Source organism: Heterodontus francisci, chromosome 44 (genome assembly GCF_036365525.1).
Source record: "Heterodontus francisci isolate sHetFra1 chromosome 44, sHetFra1.hap1, whole genome shotgun sequence".
In the NCBI taxonomy this organism is placed as follows: domain Eukaryota; kingdom Metazoa; phylum Chordata; class Chondrichthyes; order Heterodontiformes; family Heterodontidae; genus Heterodontus; species Heterodontus francisci.
This window is the reverse complement of record NC_090414.1, coordinates 17,916,721-17,931,578: the sequence shown is the minus strand read 5'-3', so window position 1 is coordinate 17,931,578 and position 14,858 is coordinate 17,916,721. Positions and strand designations below refer to the sequence as shown.

The window sequence follows — 14,858 nt, the reverse complement described above, 5'->3', positions numbered from 1 at the left end:
AATCTCACTCTTGAATATACTCAACGACCGAGCATCTACAGCTCTCTGGGGTAGAGAATTCCAAAGATTCAGCACCCTCCGAGCGAAGAAATTCCTTCTCATCCCAGTCCAAAATGGCCGACCCTTTATACTGAGACTTGTGCCTCCCCCCACTCTATTTCTCGACTCTGCAGCCAGTCAGTATCGACCCTGTCAAACCCTCTATATATTTCAATGCGACCACCTCTCATTCTTATAAACTCCAGGGAAAATGGACCCAATTCAGTCTGCCCTCATAGAACAACCCCTTCATCCCAGAAATCAATCTAGTCAACCTTTGTTGGACCCCCGTTAAGGGCGGAATATCTTTCCTTAGGTACAGAGATCAAAACTAGACTCGGTACTCTAGGTGTAGTCTCACTGATGCGTTACACAATTGTAGCAAAACGTCCTTACTCTTCCACTCCATCCCCATTTGCAATAAAGGCCAACATATCATTGCTTGGAGTTGCCACTGGCCTTCCTAACCGCTTGCGGCACCTCCATGTGACTTGGCCAGCGACGCGCCGTTTGTCCGCGAGCTGACCAATTCGGGCAGCGGTCACGGCCGACGGGGTACGGGGTCGGGACGTGACCCCCCGACCAAAGCGGGCAAATCTTGCCCTTGACCTTTGACGTGATTCCTAACACAAAGATGATCTTGACTGTCCGCTGAGGGGGGTGGGGGGGGGGGGGGGCGGTGCGAGACGTGAGGGGTGGGGGAGGAAAGTAAAGTATACAGTCACAGGACTTTCCTGGCCCCGCCTGTCAACCCAAAGAGGCTCCATCAGCAACACCAACGTGGTTAAGCCTGCAGGCCCGACCGAGCCCCAATCTGTCAGACCTGCGTTGGCAATGAGGGCACAATACAGGAGGTGTTTGGTCAGTTCCCCAATATGCTGCATTAAAAGAGGATTCACTCCAGTATACAACCATTAAACCAATGAGCGGAAATGTCCGTGTTCCTGTCTGGACAGGGTAGGAGTCCCCCTTTGAAGCTATGATGTTAAGGTGCCTGTCAAACCTGCCCAGCGAAGCACCGCTTGTCATCAATCCGTGAGTACCTTTTACAAAGTGGTTTGGTTTGCAAGGCAATCGGACGGTTGACCTGTGCTTCTTTCTCTCTCTTCCCCAGGCCTGATAAGTCTGCGAGCGGGTCACGCGCGTGGCGGGGGCGGTTTGTGCTTTTCTTTTGTGCTCTAACGCCTGTTCAAACTGTTGTGATGCAGGCAAGGGGCCTGAGATGCTGTACGCAGGGCAGAAGATGAACGACAACGAGTGGCACATGGTCCGGGTAGTCCGACGAGGGAAGGGCTTGCAGTTGTCCGTCGACAACGTCACTGTGGAAGGTAAGGCTTCGGGTGTGGGCCCGACTGGTGCCGCTGACCGGGCCATTGGATCAATGGAGCAGAACGGCTCGCTGTTCCCCTGTGGCTCCCTGATCAGTGCCGAATTGACTGGTCTCGGTCGTGATGTGAGGCAAGATTGATCAGCCACAATCCTTGCTCCTGACTGCTATCCAGCCGTCACTGCTGGTACATGTGGAGGGCAGAGATGGCCTCGACAGTGAGGCTTCCTGAATGATTGGGCGCTCACCGTCTAGGGTTGTGTCAGAGAGAAGGCCACCTCAGAAAGGTGCTGGATGAGCAGCAAGGCCTGTAGATCTGGAGTCACGTGTAGGCCAGACCAGGTAAAGATGGCCGATTGCCTTCACTAAAGGACAGTGGTGAACCTACTGAGAAGTCTTTTGTAAATTCCAGATTCATTAATGAACTGAACTTAATTGCTGTGGTGGGATTTGAACTCCTGTAGCAAGGACATTAGCCTGGGCACCGGATTCCTAGTCCAGTAACATTACCACTGCACCACCTTTCCTGTGTCGGTGTTACTGCTGCTAAAATTGAGTTCAACAATCAGAATTAGACTCACACCTTCAAAAGCTATAAAGGGAGCCACGAGCCAGTTAAGTTGCGGAGTGAACACTAAGTGCCGATCGGTGGGAGGTAACTGTCGCTCAGCGGAACGCTGTCAGTGTTAATTATTTCGGAGCAGGAATCTGAATGAGCAGCCGTAACCTGCCCGTGAGTCATCACGGTCTATTTGAGAAAACGGTACCTACTCTGCCGAGTCTGGATCACAATGTGTGGTTGTGAAGAGAGCAGCATTAACAGAGTGTCCAAGTCGGGATGTTTGCTGCAGAATGGTGAACAGGGTATCTAATTTTAATTTGCCCCCCTGAAATACTTGTGGAAGCTTGAGGTAGTAATTATATACAAAAAAAATTTCCAGTGCTTAATTAGCAAAAGAGAAATAAATACTTACAGGAAACTAATAAAACTAAATATGGCCTGTATTGCAAGGGGGGATGCAGTATAAAAATAAGGAAGACTTGCTACAACTGTACAGGGTATTGGTGAGACCACATCTAGAGTACTGTGTACAGTTTTGGTCTCCTGATTTAAGGAGGGATACACTTGCATTTGAAGCAGTTCAGAGAAAGTTCACTAGGCTGATTCCTGGGATGAAGGGGTTGTTTTATGAGGAAAGGTTGAGCAGGTTGGGTCTATACTCATTGGAGTTTAGAAGAATGAGAGGTGATCTTATTGAAACATGTAAGATTCTGATGGGACTTGACGGGGTAGATGCTGAGAGGGTCTTTCCCCCTCGTGGGGGAATCGAGAACTAGGGGGGTGCAGTTTCAGAATGAGGGGGGTCTCCCATTTAAGACGGAGATGAGGAGGAATTTCTTCTCTCAGAGGGTTGTTAATCTTTGGAATTCTCTTCCCCAGAGAGCAGTGGAGGCTGGGTCATTGAATATATTCAAAGCTGAGTTAGACAGATTTTTGATCTCCAAGGGAGTCAAGGGTTATGGGGGGCCAGACAGGAAAGTGGAGTTGAGGCCACAATCAGATCAGCCATGATCTTATTGAATGGCGCAGCAGGCTCGAGGGGCCGAATGGCCTCCTCCTGCTGCTATTTCATATGTTCTTATGATTTAAATAACTTTGATTGAGATATGGCAAAGCAGATTGTGTGTCTGGACTGTGTTTTTTTTACTCTTTTGGGGGATGTGGGCATCACTGGCTAGGCCAGCATTTATTGCCCATCCCTAATTGCCCTTGAGAAGGTGGTGGTGAGCTGCCTTCTTGAACCGCTTCAGTCCATGTGGGGTAGGTACACCCACAGTGCTGTTAGGGAGGGAGTTCCAGGATTTTGACCCAGAGACAGTGAAGGAACGGCCGATATAGTTCCAAGTCTGGATGGTGTGTGACTTGGAGGGGAACTTGCAGGTGGTGGTGTTCCCATGCATCTGCTGAACTTGTCCTTCTAGTTGGTAGAGGTCGCGGGTTTGGAAGGTGCTGTCGAAGGAGTCTTGGCGCGTTGCTGCAGTGCATCTTGTAGATGGTACACACTGCTGCCACGGTGCGTCAGTGGTGGAGGGAGTGAATGTTGAAGGTGGTGGATGGAGTGCCAATCAAGCGGGCTGCTTTGTCCTGGATGATGTCGAGCTTCTTGAGTGCTGTTGGAGCTGCACCCATCCAGGCAAGTGGAGAGTATTCCATCACACTCCTGACTTGTGCCTTGTAGATGGTGGACAGGCTTTGGGGAGACAGGAGGTGGGTTACTCACCACAGAATTCCCAGCCTCTGACCTGCTCTTGTAGCCACAGCATTTATGTGGCTGGTCCAGTTCAGTTTCTGGTCAACGGTAACCCCCAGGATGTTGATAGTGGGAGGATTCAGCAACGGTAATGCCGTTGAACATCAAGGGGAGATGGTTAGATTCTCTCTTGTTTGAGATAGTCATCGTCTGGCACTTGTGTAGGAGTTGGTGGACAGCACGAACACTGCAGGAGGTATCTCCGTCTCAAATCTTTGAGCTGCAGCATGAGTCAGAGATGCTCCAATAAAAAAGGGAGCAGTTTCCAGACATTTTGCTCCAGAATTCGATCAGACCTTGTCGAGAGGTGCTGGTTCAGATTGGGTTTGGTGTGACCGAGAGTGTGCAGGGTAAGGGGTGCCCAGGTGAGATAGAGAACAACGAACCAGTTTATACCCCAAAAGGGCAAAAGCTCTACTTGCCAAAACAAAAATACAGCCATGGATGACTAAAGCAAAAGCTACAAAAAAGGGAGTATGAAAAACATGTGCAAGGAATATCGAAACCAACACAAAGATTTTTACAATTGCATTCGGAAAAAGGGGTTGGTCAGGATTTTACATCGGTCAGACGGGAGCTGGCCACCGATGTAAAAGTCAGCGGCGAACCCGTTTCTGCCTCGCCTGGGGATCCGTCCCGCATTTTACGGGTCTCCAGGATTTAATTGTTTTGAGGCGGGACTTCCACCCGCTTGAGAGAGGAAGTCCCGTCCCATTGAGCTTCCGGCCAATCAGTGGGCCGGCAGCTCTTAGTCCCAGCAGCGCCACCAGGAGCGGTGGCCACAGCTGGGACTGCAGCCCAGCCGGGGACATGGAGCCAGGAGTCCAGGTAAGTTTGGGTTGTCTCGCCGGGGGTAATCAGTCAGGCCCCGGCGAGGCGAGGGTGGTCATTTAGGGGGAAGTGGGGGGGGGGGCACCCTGTGTCCGATTGTCATGGCCCATTAATGGCACTAAACAGCAACAAATCCCCAGGACCAGGCAATTTTCATCAAGGGTTTATAGAAAGTAAATCTCGTGATTCTGGGACTGTTCCTTTCAGATTGGAAAATTGCACATCACTCTCTATTTAAGAAAGGTGAGAGAAGGAAACCAGGGACTTAAAGACCAGTTAGCCTACTACGTGTTGTCGGGAAGTTGCAGGAGTCTATAATCAAGGGTAGGGTAACTAAACGTCTTGAAAATTCTCAGCGGATCAGAGAGAGCCAGCATAGATTTATAAAGGGAAGGTCATGCCTGACCAACCTGTATTTTTTGAAGAGGTGACTGAAGTAATGAACAGGGGAATGTCTGTGGATGTTATTTATATGGACTTCCAGAAGGCAATTGATAAAGTTCCTCATAAGAGACTGTTTTCTCAAGTTGGAGCTCATGGAATTGAAGGCAAATTGTAGACCTGGTTAGGAAACTGGCTGAGCGACAGAGAGAGTAAGGTGTTTTGATCGAAGATTTCGAGATGTTAAGGGGAGCTGTGAAGGCAAATAGAGAGAAACAATTTCAGCTGGTTGGGGGAGTCCAGGACTAGGGGGGCAGAGTCTAAAAATGAGAGCCAGTCCTTTCAGGAGTGAAATAAGGAAACACTTCCACACACAAAGGGTGGTAGAAGTTTGGAACTCTCTTCCACAAACGGCAATCGATGCTGGATCAATTGTTAATGTTAAATCTGAGATTGGTAGATTGTTGTTAACCAAAGGTATTAAGGGATTTGGGGCAAAGGCGGATATATGGAGTTAGGTCACAGGTCAGCCATGATCTCATTGAATGGCGGGACAGGCTGGAAGGGCTGAATGGCCTCATTCTGTTCCTGTCTTCCTATGAGGATGAGAATTTGAAAATTCCCCAGATGGGGAATGACCAAATGATTGATCGAAGCCTCGCACCGTAACAATGCGTGTCTTGATTTAGGCTCCGCCAATCCTACCTTTGGTGCCCTTGGCAATATATTTTCCCACATTTATTGCTAGATAGCTCTTTTGATTTGAACATATTGAAGTGGTCACTCCATTGGTCTATGACTCTGTGGCTCGCATTGATTGTATGGCGGATATCAGAGAAGAAAGGCAGGTGGGAGTGGAAGGAGGAAACTTGGGCTTGTATCATAGTCTTGATTAACATACACCCCAAATTCAATGTTGCCAACACTTCTCTTCATGATCTGTTCATTTTACATTATTGTCTTAGCAACAGAGGAATGGGAGGAGGCCATTCAGCCCCTTGAACCTCTTCTCCCATTCAATTAGATCACGGCTGATCTGTACCTTAACTCCAACTAGCCGCCTTGGTTCTGTAACACCTTAATCCCCTTACCCAACAAAAATCTATCCTCCTCAGCTTTGAAATTTCCAATTGACACCCCCTTCCCCAGTCTCGACAGCTTTTCTGGGGGAGAGAGTTCCAGATTTCCACTCCCCTTTGTGTGACATCACCCCTGAACGGCCCTGGCTCTACGTTTAAGGTTCTGCCCCCTTGTTCTGGACTCCCCCCACCCACAACCAGAGGAAATAGTTTCTCTCTATCGACCCTATCGAATCCTTTAATCATCTTAAACCCCTCGATTAGAATCACCCCCTTAATCTTCTACACTCGAGGGACTACAAGACCAGTCTGTACAACCTGTCCTCATAATTTAACCCTTTCAGCCCCGATATCGCACTGCGCCTCCTCCAAGGCTAATCTATCCTCGCTGAGGTTCGGGGCCTAGAACTGAGCACAGTTACTCCGGATGGGGTCTGACCAGAGCTTTATATAAACCGGAACATCACTTCCACCCCTTTATATTCCAGCCCTCTCGAGATAAAGGCCACCATTCCATTGGTCTTTGAAATTATTTGTTGTACTCGTCCACTAGCTTTTAGTCTTCAAAGTGTAAGATCCACGAGCCAAAAGGAGCAGGAGCAAGATATTTCCCACCCAGAGAATTGTGTCTATGAAAGTAACGATGCAAAATTAACAATTACAGGCATTGAAACACTGGCATCTCCTCCCATCTGTAATCTTATTAGACAGGAATACAGTCTCTAAGATAAGGAAAGAACTTTGATCGTTGGATATTGAAGTCTACCTGTCCCCATGCCAGAATTTACAATAATTTGTAATATTTAGAATACAAGGGGTAGATGTCATGTTTCAGCTATAACAAAACCCTGTTTAGCAATATAAAAGCAGGAGTAGGCCATTCAGCCCATCGAGCCTGCCCCACCATTCAAAACGATCATGGCTGATCATCCACTTCAATGTCTTTTTCCCACACTATCCTCATATCCCTTTGTCATTTGTATTTAGAAATCTGTCAATCTCTATTTTAAACGTACTCCATGACTGAGCTTCCACAGCCCTCTGGGGTAGAGAATTCCAAAGATTCACAACCCTCTGAGTAAAGAAATTTCTCCTCATCACGGTCCTAAGGCTTCCCCCTTAATTTTGAAATTGTGTCCCCTGGTTCGAGACTCCCCAACTTTAGAGAATACAGGCCCAGTTTCCCCAATCTCTCTTCATAGGACAGTCCCACCATCCCAGGAACAAGTCTGGTGAACCTTCGTTGCACTCCCTCTATGGCAATAATATCCTTCCGAGGGTAAGGGGACCAAAACTGCAGACAGTACTCCAGGTTAAAGCACAGTTAAAGCAAGACTTCACTACTCCTGTACTCAGATCCGTTTAGCCTTCCTAATTGCTTGCTGCAGCTGCATGTTAGCTTTCAGGGACTTATTAACAAGGACACCCAGGCCCCTTTGTACATCTACACTTTCTAATCTCTTACTATTTAAGAAATACTCTGCAGATCTGTTCCTCCTACCAAAATGGATAACCTCACATTTTTCGACTTTATATTCCATCTGCCACGTTCTTGCCCACTCACTAAGTCTGTCCAAATCCCCTTGAGGCCGCTTTGCATCTTCCTCACAACACACATTCCCACCAAGTTTTGTGTCATCCACGAACTTGGAAATACTACATTTGGTCCCCACATCCAAATCATTGATCTATATTGTGAACAGTTGAGGCCCAAGCACTGATCCCTCCAGTATCCCACTAGTCACAGCCTGTCAATGCAAGAATGACCCGTTTATTCCTTCTCTCTTTTTTCTGCCTGTTAACCAATCGTTAATCCATGCCAGTATATTACCTCCTATCCAATGTGCTTTAATTTTACTAACCAACCTCCTGTTGGGGACTTCATCAAAAGCCTTCTGAAAATCCAAGTATACCACGTCCACCGACTCCCCTTTATCAACTCTGTTAGTAACATCCTCAAAAAACTCCAACAGGTTCGTCAAACATGATTTCCCATTCATAAATCCATGTTGACTATGCCCAATCAGATCATTATTATCCAAGTGTCCATCTATCACATCCTTTACAATAGATTCTAGCATTTTCTCGACAGACCACACCTGGAGTTACTGGGAGCAGTTCTGGGCACCACACCTTAGCAAGGATATACTGGCCTTGGAGGGAGTGCAGTGTAGATTTACCAGAATGATACCTGGACTCCAAGGGTTAAATTACGAGGAGAGATTACACAAACTAGGCTTGTATTCCCTGACATTTAGAAGGTTAAGGGGTGATTTGATCCAAGTTTTCAAGATGTTAAAGGGAACTGATAGTTTCTATCTACCCTATTTCCACTGGTTGGGGAGTCTAGGATTAGGGGACAGAGTCTAAAAATTAGAACCAGACCTTTCGAGAGTGAAATTCGGAAACACTTCCACACACAAAGGGTGGTAGAAGTTTGGAACTCTCTTCCACAAACAGCAATGGGTTGAAGTTCACTAAGAATACATCTTTGGATGCGGGTGTGAAGGAATGCTTTGGGGATTTGACGTGGAGGGTGTTACAAAGAGCTATGCCATGCAATAAATTTCGAGTCCATTACCAGCAGGAGGACCGGTGATTTCTGCAGGCTGGAGGAGTCCGTGTTTTACACCTGTGCTGAGTGTGAGAGTTTGCAACCTCTCTCTCTCTCTCTCGTGATTTGACATATTCATATTCTGGCTGCACTTCCGTCCCACACTCCTGATCTTAGACCACCCAATGAGGAGGGGAGCGGGCAGATCGGAGGCCCACCTCGTAGGACCGCTCCAAAGGTGGCCCTCAACAGGCAAACGAACGGGCCCTTGGGGCCCGAATGCTCGCCTCTCTTGCACGGTTACGTCCGCGCCCGGGTGTCCCTGGCGAGGGAGCGCGTGGCGTCCACATTGAGGCCTTCCTTGACCAATGGGACGGGACTGATTCATTAACACTTGGTTCCACTCGGAACCGGAACTTAACTTGTGCTAAAACAACGAACAAAAATTTAAAGGAAACTTCTATTCGTGACGCCTTCAGTTAATTGGTTAACAAAAGATTTAGGAACCTTATTCTCATGGGAACTCCTGTTGAGATTCCTGTGACGAGAGACATTTATGTCCGTTCTAAACCTCATCTCAACAGGTGATTCTATTCTCATCCTGAGCCAAGCCAGAGGCCTACAGGGTAACATTAACTCACACCCCTTATATTAAAGAAAGACGTGCATTTCTATAGTGCCTTTCACCACCTCAGGCCGACCCAAAGCGTTTTACAGCCAGTGAAACACTTTTTGACGCGTCGTCACTGTTGTAGGAAACAGGGCAGCCAATTTGCGCACAGCAGGATCCCACATGTTAACGACCGCACAACCAGTGGATTGATGGATAAAGATTGGCCCAGGCCAGTAGGGGAGGTAACTTGAATACCGGCCGTGGGATCTTTGACGCCCGCTGGAGAGGGCAGACGGGGCCTCGGTTCAACGTCGCGTCTGAAAGACGGCACCTCGGGCAGCAATGGGAGTGTCGGCCTGGATTTTGTGCTCAATTCATCAAACCCATGACCTTCTGATATGGAGGCAGGCGTGCCAGTCGCTGACAAATTAACCTTGCAGTCTGGAAGCACGGTCAAGGCCAGAACACTGGACCCAGTTACAAAACATCTGTAATGCAGGAACGGTGTTCTGGACGAGACCAAATGAAATGATGTTGGCCATCCTGCATTTTCCTTGAGACTTATTGTTGTACTAATTCTTGGTCAGGAGAGGGCTCTGTTGCCCCATCTATTCAAAGATTCGCTGTGTGAGATTTGGAATCATTTTTTTTCTCTAAACAATTCTTTCAGGCGTTACGCGTGCTGCCGGCAAGGCCCAGCATTTATCGCCCATCCCTAATTGCCCCTTGAGAAGGTGGTGGTGAGCCGCCTTCTTGAACCGCCGCAGTCCGTGTGGGGTAGGTACACCCACCGTGTGTGCCGTTTCGGCAGTCCAGTTTTATTCCTTTGCGATCTTTCTCTGAGCAGTTAGCTACAACTGCGTGAGTTGCCGGCCCATTTCAGAGGGCAGTTGCGAGTGAACGACATCGCCGTGGGTCTGGAGTCATGTGTAGGCCAGACCGGGTAAGGACGGCGGATTTCCTTCCCTAAGGGGCATTAGTGGAGCAGTTGGGTTTTTACAGCAATCTGGAAGTTTCATGGTCACCTTATAACACGAGCTCTTTTAACAACAGATTTATCGAACTAATTGAATTTAAATTCTACCAGCTGTCATGATGAGATTTGAACCCATGTCCCCCGGAACAATAGTCTGGGCCCCTGGATTACTAGTCCAGTAACATTCCCACTGCACCACTGTTCCCTTCAGCCATTACATTGCTCCGAAGCACTTGTAGAATTTCACTCCAGATTGAAAATTGCAGAAACCTCAGCGCCGAGTGGAGTACACTTGGCAGGGAGCTCGAGACAGAACCTAATGGAGGTAGAAGGAAAAACCTGCATTTTTGTAGCGCCTTTTGTGACCCCAGGTTGCCCCAAAGCGCAGGGCGACCAATGCAGAACTTTCGAAGTGCATTCACCGTTGTCGCGTAGGGCATGTAAATGTGGAACGTGCTTCCAGAACGGAATGACGCGCCAATTGGGGAGAGCGTCATAATTCTCCATGTAAAGAGTTTTAGTTAAGTGGGATGAGCATCCTGAAAAGGCAGTGCAGGCATCTTACGGTGTGGAGGGTGGGAAACCCTTAGTATCCGAAGATCTATCAGTCTCAGTCTCGGCTATACTCAACGGCTGAGCACCACAGCCCTCCGGGGTAGAGAATTCCAAGCTCTCGAAAATACTGGCCCCAGGGCAAGCTCTCTCGCTGTGGCTTGCCACAGTGGCAGTGAGAGCTGGGGGCAGACGGGGCCCCCGGTTTGCCATCTCGTCCGAGCATCGGCACCTCCGACAGTGCCGCACTCCCTCAGCGCTGCACTGGGAGTGCGAGGTTAGATGTGTTGTGCTCAGGTCTCTGACGTGCCGACTCTGAGGTGAGACACACACGGAGTTGACACAGGAGCAGTGCGGCATTCCTCAACTCCTGCTCGAGCGCATTTGCTCTGTGTGAGTATTTTTGCAATTGAGATGGAGCAATGAAACGTCAGAAAGACTTATGGTCTTACGTCCTTAAGATGTCTCAAGTCATTTCACGACCAACAGGCAACTGATTTTGGGATTGCAAGGCCTCCACGAGCTGACGGAGGAATGTTGGCTGGTACATCAGGAGAAACCCCCACTTTTGTTCAACAAAGGCCACACGTCCATCCACAACTCCTCAGATACTGAAGCAGTCCGTGTAGGAATGCAACAAGACCTGGACAATATCCAGGCTTGGGCTGATAAGTGGCAAGTAACATTCGCGCCACACAAGTGCCAGGCAATGACCATCTCCAACAAGAGAGAATCTAACCATCTCCCCTTGACATTCAATGGCATTACCATCGCTGAATCCCCCACTATCAACATCCTGGGGGTTACCATTGACCAGAAACTGAACTGGAGTAGCCATGTAAATACTGTGGCTACAAGAGCAGGTCAGAGGCGAGGAATCCTGTGGCGAGTAACTCACCTCCTGACTCCCCAAAGTCTGTCCACCATCTCCAAGGCACAAGTCAGGAGTGTGATGGAATACTCTCCACTTGCCTGGATGGGTGCAGCTCCAACAACACTCAAGAAGCTCGACACCATCCAGGACAAAGCCGCCTGCTTGATTGGAACCCCATCTACAAACATTCACTCCCTCCATCACCTACATACAGTGGCAGCAGTGTGTACCATCTACAAGATGCACTGCAGCAACGCACCAAGGCTCCATCGCCAGCACCTTCCATACCTGCGGACTCTACCAACTAGAAGGACAAGGGTAACAAATGCATGGGAACACCACCACCTGCAAGTTCCCCTCCAAGTCACACACCATCCTGACTTGGAACTATATCGGCCGTTCCTTCACTGTCGCTGGGTCAAACTCCTGGAATTCCCTTCCGAACAGCACTGTGGGTGTACCTACCCCACACGGACTGCAGCGGTTCAAGAAGACAGCTCACCACCACCTTCTCAAGGGGCAATTAGGGATGGGCAATAAATGCTGGGGCCTTGCCAATGACGCCCACATCCCATAACTGAATGAAAAAGAAAGTGCTTGCTTTCTTGATCTGTGTCAAATATCTTACCATACAGGAGGTAGCCAGCAGGCTTAGAGTGAACATTTGACCATGGATATTAAGGATGTCCAGTGCTAGAGATAAGAAATAGCAGCAGGAGTCGGCCATTCGGCCCTTCGAGCCTGCTGCACCATTCTATACGATCATGGCGGATCTGATTGTGGCCTTAACTCCACTTTCCTGTCTGCCCCCCATAACCCTGGACTCCCTTGTAGATCAAAAATCTGTCTAACTCAGCCTTGAATATATTCAATGACCCAGCCTCCACTGCTCTCTGGGGAAGAGAATTCCAAAGATTAACAACCCTCTGAGAGAAGAAATTCCTCCTCATCTCCGTCTTGAATGGGAGACCCCCTCATTCTGAAACTGTACCCCCTAGTTCTCAATTCCCCCACGAGGGGAAACACCCTCTCAGCATCTACCCTGTCAAAACCAATCAGAATCTTACATGTTTCAATAAGATCACCTCTCATTCTTCTAAACTCCAATGAGTGTAGACCCAACCTGCTCAACCTGTCCTCATAAGACAACCCCTTCATCCCAGGAATCGGCCTAGTGAACCTTCTCTGAACTGCTTCCAATGCAAGTATATCCCTCCTTAAGTCAGGAGACCAAAACTGTACATAGTACTCCAGGTGTGGTCTCACCAACATCCTGTACAGTTGTAGTAAAATTTCCCTACTTTTATACTCCATCCTCCTCGTAAAAAATGCCAATATTCCATTTGCCTTCCTAATTACTTGCTGTACCTGCATGCTAACTTTTTTGTGATTCATGTACAAGGACACCCAGATCCCTCTGTACTGCAGCATTCTGCATTCTCTCTCCATTTAAATAATATTCTGCTTTTCTATTCTCCCTGCCAAAGTGGGTAACCTCACATTTTCCCCTACTCCATCTGCCAAATTTTGCTCACTCACTTAACCTGCCTAATAATCCCTTTGGTTGGTGGGGGTCAGTTAGCTCAGTTTGGTTAGCGTGCGATGCAAGACGGCCGCTAACAGTGGGGGTTCGATCCCTGTGCCAGTTGCGGTAGTTTATGGAGGCCTGCCTCCTTGGTATGCCCCATTCTTGAGGAGTGATGCCCCTCAAGCTATGCAATGGATCAATGGCTATGGTTCTAGCACAACAGATTGAAGGCAAAAGAGGCAGAGGCAATATGAGGGGAAGCTCTTTCTTACGCAATGAGTGGTTCGGATTTGGAACACACTGCCTGATAGGTGGAGACAGATTCAATAGGAGCCTTCAAAAGGGAATTGGATAAATACTTAAGAGTCGTAGATTCATTAATGGCACAGAAGGACTCCATTCGGCCCATTAAAGTCCATGCCGTACCTCAAGGAGAAAAGTAAGTGTGGGGGAGGAGCAGGGGAGGGGGACTAACTGGGATTGCTCTTCAAAAGAGCCAGCACAAACTCAGTGGGCTGAATGGTCTCCTCCTGTGCCGGGACTGGGAAAACCTGAGCTACCTGCTATAACCTCTATGAAGGAGGGTTGATGAATCGCATCTCAAATCTTTTGTTTGTGGACACTTTTACATTTTGGACAATCTTATTTTCTAGACTTGTTGTTACAAATGTGAAATACATCTGCTAATTCAAAGTGGATTACAGTCTGTCCCAAATACGTGAAAGATATACAATATTAGGCTTGTGCATCAGCATTTTTTTTTAAATTCATTCATGGCATGTGCGTATCAATGTTAAGGCCAACATTTGTTGCCCATCCCTAATTGCCCTTGAGCTGGTTGGCTTGCTAGGGCAGTTCAGAATCCAACACATTGTTGTGGATCTGGAGTGACATGTAGGCCAGACCAGGTAAGGATGGCAGATTTCCTTCCCTGAAGGACATTAGTGACCCGGATGTGTTTTTTTTTTAAAGCAACAGTTGATAATGGTTTTATTGCCATCATTAGACAAGCTTTTTAATTCTCGATTTGTTAACTAAATCGGATGGTGGGATTCGAACCCAGGTTCTCAGAACACTAGCCCACTGACATTACCACTACACTACTATCTCCCCATTTGTTGTACTTGTCCAAAGTAGAAGCATAAACCTGACAGAAATTTGACACCCAGCCAAATAACGAGGCCGGCAAGCCTGTACTCCCAGTGCCGCGGCTAAATGGTGCTTTTTTTTTGTCATCTCCAGGGCAAATGGCCGGTGACCACACCAGACTGGAGTTCCACAACATCGAAACAGGCATCATGACAGAGAAACGCTTCATCGCCATGGTCCCCTCGAACTTCATCGGCCATCTGCAGAGCCTCAGCTTCAATGGGATGGGCTACATTGACCTCTGCAAGAACGGCGACATCAGCTACTGCGAGCTCAATGCCTTTTTCGGCATGAGGGACATCATCGCCGATCCGGTGACGTTCAAAACCAAGTCCAGCTACCTGGCGCTGGCCACTCTCCAGGCCTACACCTCCATGCACCTCTTCTTTCAGTTTAAGACCACCGCAATAGACGGGCTGATCCTTTACAACAGCGGAGATGGCAATGATTTCATTGTGGTGGAGCTCGTCAAAGGGTGGGTCCAATTCTTGGGTTTGCTGGCGCAAAAATGACCCCTGAACCAAGAGGTTGTGTAAACGAACATACGAATTAGAGGCAGGAGGAGGCCACTCGGCCCCTCGAGCCTGCCCCGCCATTCAATAAGATCATGGCCGATCTCATTGTAACCTCAACTCCACATTCC

At 48.2% G+C, this 14,858-nt stretch overlaps 1 protein-coding gene across 1 annotated transcript in view; it reads left to right on the top strand.

Moving 5' to 3' along the window:
• The window catches only part of LOC137355989 (neurexin-2-like), a 1,490,911-nt gene that overhangs the window by 611,739 nt on the left and 864,314 nt on the right, over positions 1 to 14,858 (top strand). Inside the window, exons 7-8 of the mRNA XM_068021690.1 lie at positions 1,248 to 1,367; positions 14,309 to 14,690. Coding sequence (XP_067877791.1) covers positions 1,248 to 1,367; positions 14,309 to 14,690 — 502 coding nt within the window. The remainder of the gene's footprint in view (positions 1 to 1,247; positions 1,368 to 14,308; positions 14,691 to 14,858) is intronic.